Source organism: Pseudochaenichthys georgianus, chromosome 1 (assembly GCF_902827115.2).
Source record: "Pseudochaenichthys georgianus chromosome 1, fPseGeo1.2, whole genome shotgun sequence".
NCBI lineage: Eukaryota > Metazoa > Chordata > Actinopteri > Perciformes > Channichthyidae > Pseudochaenichthys > Pseudochaenichthys georgianus.
The window spans coordinates 28,080,778-28,090,479 of NC_047503.1; the positions used below are offsets into that span (position 1 = coordinate 28,080,778).

General features: G+C 41.2%; 1 protein-coding gene across 8 annotated transcripts in view; it reads left to right on the forward strand.

Moving 5' to 3' along the window:
* clockb (clock circadian regulator b) overlaps window positions 1-8,025 on the forward strand; it is a 20,144-nt gene extending 12,119 nt beyond the window's left edge. For 3 of the 8 annotated variants that reach the window (XM_034081576.2, XM_034081592.2, XM_034081569.2), the window contains exons 19-24: window positions 1,417-1,575; window positions 2,025-2,234; window positions 3,680-3,921; window positions 5,548-5,677; window positions 6,357-6,491; window positions 7,006-8,025. In XM_034081576.2, the coding sequence (XP_033937467.1) occupies window positions 1,417-1,575; window positions 2,025-2,234; window positions 3,680-3,921; window positions 5,548-5,677; window positions 6,357-6,491; window positions 7,006-7,326 (1,197 nt within the window). In that variant the 3' untranslated portion in view covers window positions 7,327-8,025. The remainder of the gene's footprint in view (window positions 1-1,416; window positions 1,576-2,024; window positions 2,235-3,679; window positions 3,922-5,547; window positions 5,678-6,356; window positions 6,492-7,005) is intronic. The other 5 variants (XM_034081600.2, XM_034081616.2, XM_034081608.2 and 2 more) reach the window with 3 other exon arrangements.
* The last annotated feature ends 1,677 nt before the right edge of the window (window positions 8,026-9,702 follow it).

The window sequence follows — 9,702 nt, forward strand, 5'->3', positions numbered from 1 at the left end:
GTGCTCTGATTGGTCAGCTCGCCCACTCTGTTCTGATGAGTCCACCACCGTTACAGCGGAACATCAATGATTATGTGTTACAATGGCGTTAGCAACCAGAAAATGACACTAACAATGACAAACAGATGAGAATGCTGCGTGGGGTCTGGGTGCCGTGTTGGCGGGACGTTGCGGGGCCTCTTTGCAATGGCTTTTAATACTAGTTGAGCATTACATTTTTATATTTGTATGTGTTTTTTTATTTATTTATTTTTATTTTTTATATGTTTCTATTTATTGTGCTTTTTATTATGTTTTTAATTATTGTTTTTATTATCGTACTCCCATTGGGCTATTCACTATTGTAGTTACTGCCTGCCCTGTACAGCACTTTGGTCAGCCGAAGGTTGTTTTAAATGTGCTATATAAATAAATAAAGATTGAGATTGAGATTGAGGAGCGGCCAGTGTGAGCTGGGTTCATTTCCGTGTGTGTGTGTGTGTGTGTGTGTGTGTGTGTGTGTGTGTGTGTGTGTGTGTGTGTGTGTGTGTGTGTGTGTGTGTGTGTGTGTGTGTGTGTGTGTGTGTGTGTGTGTGTGTGTGTGTGTGTGTGTGTGTGTGTGTGTGTGTGTGTGTGTGTGTGTGTGTGTGTGTGTGTGTGTGTGTGTGTGTGTGTGTGTGTGTGTGTGTGGAGCTCCACGGATTGGTCAATTTTGACCAATGGGTCCATTTGGGTATGGTCACGTCACTGTACCCAGGAAGAAAAAGAGAAATCTCCAACGAGGCATTCTGTGTTAGAGTTGTACTCGCTACAGGGTGTACTTTGAGGGTTTGTGACTCTGCAGACCGTTTACATGCAGAAAAACCTTCATAACACACAAGGGGACGGGTAATAACCGGAAAAGCATGACATGGGACCTTTAACTCTGTTAGTTACCAGCTTCATATCTTCAAGTGGTTGTCTTTTAATGTATCCTGTAAAAATTCAATTTTCTTACTATGCACCATGACATGGAATAATCTAAAAAAAACAAAAAACATGATAAAGGCATGTGTATGTTTTTTATATGTTGTATTTTAATGTATTTGTTCTGCCAGGTATCTTTTTTTTTTTTTTTGTATTGCAATGGGACTTCCTGAAGTAAAAATAAAGTAAGAATCTGGGGGTTACAGGTTCTTCAATGTTAATTATTGCTTGGGCTAAAAATACACATTTGGAGATGGTACAGGGAGTTCTTCGATTGTCATTCTCTACTTATTTCTGATTGTTAGAAATAATAAATCAATGGATGGAGTCAGACAAATCAATAATAAAAAAAATCATGAGCTGCATCTCCACTGTGGACTTTGTGATGTTCATTAGCCAGTGTTTCGTAATGAAAATCAAACATCAGTTGCTGCACAGCTGAATTAAGTGCCCTTTTCTCTCCACCCACAGCCGGTGATGGAGTTCTCGGCGCAGGTGAATGCTATGCAGCATCTTAAAGATCAGCTGGAACAGAGGACAAGACTAATCCAAGCTAACATCCAGCGGCAGCAGGACGAGCTGAGGCACATCCAGGACCAGCTGCAGAGGGTGCAGGGACAGGGCATACAGGTAGGATTTACACACATGTAGAATGTACCTCAAGTTGTTACATTTTGGTCAAATATGCTCATTGTATATGTATTATATGTAGTCTTTAGTTAGATATCTTAAATCTGAGGGCAGTTTTATATTCAAAATATATTTTCTTTCTGCTTGTTTGAAAAAGATTAGCACGAAAGCCCTTCTGTTTTTAAAGATCAGTAGGTGTATGGTGCTTTGTCTCTTCCTGCTGTATCTGACCTAGATCAGGAGGAGAATCATGCATTATGAATAACTTTTGTTCTATTCAGAGGAAACAGCAGCTTCACTACCTGCGTTTGTACCCTGATAGGATCATTTCCGCTCATTAACTAATTGTATTCTACTCTAGCAATAGGCAATTGCTAAGTAAATGTTCAGTAATAAGGGCCTGCAGTGAAACCTGGACAAACTGGCATTGCGTGTTTCCATCCTGACAGATGTTGCTACAGCAGCCGGGGGGAGCGATGAACGTGCAGCTCCCTCAGACGGGGTCGGTCCAACAAACGGCTAATTTGACCAACCAGGTCCAGCAAACAACAATTAACCCCGTCCATTCAGGAACTCAGCAGCTCACCATCCAGCAGCAGGCCCCACCCCCCCAGCAGAACCTACAGCAGCAGCAGCAGCAGACCAATGCCCTCACACAGGTGACACACACACACAAACACACACACACACACACACACACACACACACACACACACACACACACACACACACACACACACACACACACACACACACACACACACACACACACACACACACACACACACACACACACACACACACACACACACACATTTCAAACAAAAGGTCGGCCATTATAAGGGAAAAGATCCAGCAATATTTATGTTGACAATATTTGAGGCTATGCAAGAACACTGACCTTGTGCGAACTGTCCCGGCTATCTGTCATTCATGTTTGCACTTCACAAACTGCACAAACACAGTAGTGCTCTGTGGAGTCGGCAGGAAGAGCCTCAGGGCACGTTGTTAGTGTTAAATCACCTAAGAGATTTCAAAAAACTCAACGCTGAACTGAAAAACACACAAAGCATCATTTCTACCTTGTTTAGACATATCCTCGTATCCTCTGCTATTCATTTCATTTCAAACCTTTATTTATCCAGATTGGTCCCATTGAGATCATAGATCTCTTTTTCAAGGGAGACCTGCAGCATATAGGTTCCACATGAAACATAAAACAATAAAGGACATTATACATTATATTTACAGGATACATAGTTATAGACATTTACAAGTGCCCATAGTATCAACGAGCATTTCATTTAGCCTAGCTTTAAAAACATGCAGAGGAATGAGATTGCTCAGTTTCAATTCTTGCTGAAGATTGTTCCAAGCAAGTGGAGCTGCGCACATAAAAGCTGTCTTACCTAAGACAGTCCTTGCTCTTGGCACATCTAACAAGACTACATCATATGACCTCAGACAATAGCTGCTTGCAACTCTCTGTGTTATCAGAGAGCAGATATAATACGGGAGTTTACCCAACAAAGCTTTATAGATAAACGTGTACCAATGACTGAGCCTCCGTACAGAGAGTGATGGTAAACCTGCCTTGGTATACAGTGTACAGTGATGTGCAAGCGCTTTACAATTTGTGACAAATCTCAGAGCACTGTGATACGCAGCATCCAATTTGCTCAGGTAATTGGCAGGTGCATTCATATAGACCAGATCACCATAGTCCAGCACAGGTAAAAAGGTCTTATTGCTCTTGTTGTTTATTATTAGAGTCCATTTTATTCCGCGAGGGCAACAAGAGCAACACATTTCAGGAAATGTTCATATATTATGTATCACAGGAAAGCATACTATAACCAAAGAGTAGCTGTGTGGTTTTTTTCTCCTCGAGTTTAAGTTTTAAAACAACCTCCCAGTCACTGACACTTTTTCATTTAGACACTTCAATCTATTTTTATCTTTATTTATGACATAATCTGTTGGGTCTATTTAATGTATTTTCAAATGAGACATGCATGAAAAATGACATTTAATGTAAAGACTACTGGAAGAAAGAAGCAAAATGACCTAAAAAGCACGCTAACAGTTTACTCTGTCTTTAAAGGAATTCATATCATGTCCCTCCCTCCTTCCCCACATTACCACCCTCCAGCCCCAGCGTCAGCCCCAACAACCTCCGCAGGCTCAGCCCCAGACCCAGGGCTCCGTCTCTGCTCCGCTCTACAACACCATGATGATCTCCCAGCCCGGGCAGCCCAACATGCTGCAGATCAGCACCAGCCTGCCGCAGACCAACACACAGCAAGGCACAACGGTGGCTACCTTCACACAGGACCGACATATCCGGTAAGGAGGACGACACGATGACAGTAGTCATAATATTATGTTAACCCCGCCAGAGTCATTCCTCTATGGCAGGGGTGTCCAAACTATTTTCACTAAGGGCCACATACAGAAAAACATACGAAGGGCTGGGCCGCTCACAAGAGGTGAGGCAATTGCAAGTTATAAGTCAGCAAAATCAATCAAACGTAGGTCAACTATTCTTGATAATTGAACATATGAACAAAAACGCCTACATCACAGCTCTCCATAGGGTTTAATTTATTTAGTTCGAAGCTCCTTCCTAAGAACAGAACCTCAGATTGCAATATGCAAATATGTTGCTGGCCTTTTTGTTATCAACTAAGATTTGTTAGAAAATGTTTTCAACTTTAATTGACTGACTTTATTTAAACATTGGGCTTATTAACACATGAATACTATTCTGTAATATATGTTTACATATTTAGGAAATACAATATAATGGCGCATTTCCACCATGGTTTAAGCGTGCAGTGTCGTGCCGGGCCCGTTTTTTGGTTGCGTTTCCACTAGGCCTTGTTCCGGCCCGGGGCTACTTTTTCACCTTTTTTCTGGCCCGACAAAATCGTGGTTCTATCGGGGCCAACAAGCGGGCCAACAACGGGGCTGAATATGCTAAACTAGTGAGAGAATCGCTGACAAGGGGGCTACAACTACAACAAGATGAACATATTTGACCGTGATTTAATTGTAATACACGTTTCAAAATGATGCCGAAGTAACAACATACTGATACCGGTTAGTAAAAACCATGAATTAATGCTTTGACAAGTCTGCAGACAGACGGCAGGCGAAAAACCCTTTTAAAATGCGTGTTTCCTAAAGAGCTTGGCTAAGCTAACGCAGTATATGCTCCGACCGTCCACACTCACAACAACGGCCTATACAGACATAAATAAACCAGCGACTGTATTCGCCATGACACAGGCAGTCTGTGGTTTGTACTTGTTTAACTTTTGTCTAGTTTCTGAACAGATATGAGGAGCTGTGAGCTTGAGTGCTAACAGCTAACGGCTGATGTTGTTTTTCTGAAGATGACGTCACGGCTCCGCCTACACTGCGTTACTATAGATACTACCCCAGTTCCTAAACTGTAATGGAAGCGCAGCATTAAAGTGAGCCGGGCCTAACAAGGCCTAACAAAACCGTACTAAGTCGAGCGAGGCCTGCGGTGGAAATGCGCCATTAGACAAGCACAAGCTTCATGTGTTGGCCATATTCCATTATACTTTAGAATTTGCTGAGGGCCAATACAAAACTGAGCACAGGCCGCATTTGGCCCCCGGGCCGTAGTTTGGACACCCCTGCTCTATGGCATCAACCAAAATAAGTGGGAAAATGTGCAGATCTGATATGGGCAAAAATCCAATAATGTGTATCTCAAAATGTATGGATTGTTTGTGTGTATGCTGTGTGTGTAGCATGAAAAGGAGGATTATACACCCCTGTGTTGTTAAGTGACAAATACACAAATCTTCTAGCCTTGTTAAAGTACTGCTACTTACCAAACCTGTCTGAAGCCAAGCTATTTAAAGATTTGAATAGTAGACATCCAGTATTGTACTTGGTTACTGTTATGACTTTTATTCTCCATTTCCTGCTCTCTAGCTTCCCAGCAGGGCAGCAGCTGGTGACCAAGCTGGTGACAGCGCCAATGGCATGTGGAGCAGTGATGGTGCCCACCTCCATGTTCATGGGGCAGGTGGTCACTGCCTACAACCCCTTTGGTGGTCAACAGGTATGGACAAAGCCCTTTGAGTCCCAGAGCAACTCATTAACTGTATCTAATACCAGAAGAAACACTGCTTTAAATAGAGAATGATCAAATCGATGATGCTCATAACCACCCAGCTGCTTAGTGCTGACAGAGTGGTAATAGTGTGAAAGTGTTAAATAAGATACTACAATTATACATAAAATCTGGCTTTTTTTTATCAGCAAATGTCACTCCTTTATAAATTAATTAATTAAAGATGTTTTGTATTTGATGCTTTTATTTAGTGATGAAAAGAAGATCATGAAAGTTAAGACTACATGAGGAAAGTAGCAATGTTTTAAATGTAAAATCTAGGCCTGAAAACTGCACACAAAGACATTTAAATGCATTTTGTATTGTCATTAAAGCCTAAAGAAGACTTAAGGACTAATGGATTATTATATTTGTTGTCAATAAAACAGGTGCAGTGCATTAGAATGTATAGTAGTCTCCCTTTTGACTTAAGGGAGTTTACATTTCCAAAGTATACTGAAAAAGAGCATCCTTAGAGAATCCATTGAGAGATATTATAAGGAGTTGTAGGAATTATGTTAATACAAAAATATGTGGGATCTCATGAAGCAGTACATTTGATACAGTATTCTAATGAGATTCACTTTATCCCTTTTATTGTTCTGTGATAACTCCTGTCTCTTCCCAGCAGGGGGGGCAAACACAGACCCTGACCCTGCAACCAGCCCAGCCCCCCCAAGGTCAGCCCGATGGCCAGAACCAGACCACTGTAGTGACTCAGAGCGGCCAGCAGGGGCAGCAGCAACAACAGCAATTCCTACAGGTATCAGTAGAGGGCAGCAAATACCATCAATTCAAATATACTGTCCATCTTGACAACATATCAAGTTATCAATATGATTCATTTTGGTGAAAAGTGTCTTTACACTGCAAGTGAGTCAAATAGTCAAACTAATGTTTGCAGAGGCTTATCATTTTAGGTCTCTCAACTTGTTGGGAGAAGAGAACGAGGCATTTAATTTCACTTGAAGAACTGCTTGATTGTGTAATTTCATTAGAGCAACCTTGTCAATCACAATTATTCTCAATGTATATTCAGTTTTTATCAGCAAAATCACTTCAGTAGAAATTGTAAGTGGAGTTTTGAAGGAAAAAATTAAAAAGAGAGGATAATTAATAATACATAAACAACATTTCTGGGGGCATAGGGGTCTGGGAAATTAGTAAGTTGTGTGTGAATGTGTGTATTGGTATAAGTGTGTATACTTACCTACAGAAATAGGATGACATGGATGCATGTATGATGTTTTCTAATCCTTGCTCTGTTGTTCTCTCAGGGCACTCGTCTTCTCCACAGTAACCAGTCCACTCAGCTGATTCTGCAGGCAGCTTTCCCACTCCAACAACAGGGCACTTTCACACAGGCAACTCACCAACAACAACAGCAACCACAGCAACAGCAACAACAACAACAACAGCAACAACAACAACAACAGCAACAACAACAACAACAGCAGCAGCCACGGCAGCAACAACAGCAGCAGCAGCAACAATCCCACCACCAGAGGCACCAGCAGCAGCTGAAGCCCCAGCCCCAGAAACCACAGAAAGCCCCGACGTCACACAGGACTGAGAGTGTCAGCAGCCAGCCGCAGTGAGGTCTGGAGGGGAAAACATTGGGATTTAAAACTCCGAGGGAGTTGCTGCATACATTTATATTGCTCACCTGGCTGTTGCAAACCCTTTCTTCCAAAAAATGTGTCGTCCCATCTTCCTCCACCTGAAAGAAATGAATCATAGGAAAGAGGAGAGCCCATGAGTCCTCAAGAAACTCACCATAGATTGTCACCATGGCAACAGGATGGATTCAAATCCACAAATTGTGAAGGAAGACCCAGTCTCCTTGGAAACCTGACAAAAATACAGAGAACACCTTATCGCCACGGTAACAACAGACTGTTTTGAAGGTCTGTCAAAGTGGACTGACTGACCTTGTAGAGATTTACTGTATGATAAAAAGAAAAACTTGTAAATATCATAAATAGCCTAACAGAAAAACAGAAATGTAGTATTTTATATGATTGCATGGAAAGAAAAACGGTGAACTTTTATTAATCGCTTTTGAAAATTGAATTTTTACTTTGTTCAAGTGTTTTCTGGTCAAAGATGGAGCAATGACATGCTCTGTCGATCTTCTCCCACCCCCTTCTCTGAAAAAAAAAACACGGTTCGGAAATAACAAGGCTTTATAGTTCTGCAGTTTGGTTGGGCTTGGGTTTTCTTGTGGAAGTTGTGTTTTCAAAAATAGCTCTTTTTAACTTTGTAAGTACGAATTATATTTGGCAAAAAAAAAACAAGATCACAGTTTGACTGAATTCTTTGCAGAGTGATCACTGTACGTGTAACGGGTTTAGTGATTCCAAGTGCCAATAACATAGTCAGTAGTGTTTTTTTTGTTTTTAAAGCAGACTATTCAAAGGCGTATATATATTTTCCAACAAGATATTACCCCTATTAAAGTTAATGCGTGTGTATATAGTAGGGATTATTTTTTAACAGTCAGAGCCCTATAAGTAACAAACGGTATATCCTCAACCTCCTGAAACTTTAGCACTTGATGTGGTTGTGTACAGTAAATCACTGTCCAGACTTAGTTGTTTATCTGTGGTGTGATTCTGTGAGCTAGTGTGTGCTTTTGGGAATACAATCTTGGTGTGCATGAGTGGGCATGAGAGTGTCTGTGGTCAGTGGGTGTGTATGAGTGTGTGTCGTGATTCGTGAATGTGTTTGAGTGTGTGCGTGTGTGTGTCCTGTGCGCTTGTTGCCCCTTGTGTCTTACAATATTTGACTTAGTAAGGGTGAAGTTGCTGGATGGTACTTGTATTCTCAGGAATGTGGAAAGTTGTTTGCTTCTGCCTCAGTCTGGAACCAGACATGGAGGGACTAGACGTTGATGCTGCAAAAATCAGAGGAAGAAGTGTCAGTGTGAAAAGTGCGACTGGTGGCTGAGTTAAATTCGTCCCAGATCTCATTTCCTTATACAAATACAATTTAAGGGAAAAGTCTTAAAGACAGTAAGACTATCCTGTTATCTCAGTATCTACAATTCTGACTTAACACTTTAAATGTAAGAAAAATGAATTACTTTTCTGCTGAAAAAATATGATGGGGTAGGATTATAGAAAAATTTTTTTCAGCTATTCATCCAGATTTGAATAGATTGACTTCATAGTACCAGCAAACCTGCATTTCTTCTCACTGTCTCGTGGTCTTCGGTATCATCAATGTTTCTCCTTCTATCTCTTCCTAGGCCTCAGAAACCCTCATGCAGTTCAGTTCACTCCTCTGGTAAAACAATGCTGGGCCCCATTCCATTTCCGATACATGGATGGAGGCGGGCTCAGCCCCTCAACTACAGTTGTAAGCCATATCAAACAGAAAAGCCTTGGATTGGAGGAAGTGTAATGGTTGACAGTGGAGCATTTAGAATTTGTTGTTTTGACTGTAGTTAAGACTGTGTGTGTGCGCTTGTGTGAGTATAGCGTCTCCTAATTCTTGTATCACTCGGGGGTCAGTATTGGTTTCCCCTTGCGATAGCCAATCAGTTCTTGCGTTGCAGTATAAAGAGATAATTGTATTATTCAAGAAACTTCCTCTCCGGTTGGGCCCAGCATTCTGCAAGCCCGTGTGTGGGATAGCTCAACTTGAATACATGTTTGTGTGAAAGAAAGTTAGTATGCATGTTACCTGTCATTGTAACCTGTTATATTTTCATATGGAAACAGATGTGTGACTGGGAAAAAAATGGATGTTAGGCAATGCAGATCACCTGTCAGGCTGTGAAGAAGATGGGCAGTGTTATTGTTTTACAATGAGAGACCGCTAAACCTACACTTCTAACAACAACTACACATCCGACAGGTTTCAAACGGTAACACTCTGAGATTATGTTTTTAATGTAGATTGACTATTTGTGTGACAAAGCAGGGAAAATGCTTCTCTTTACTTTGTCTACAAATAATGACTAGAAGAAA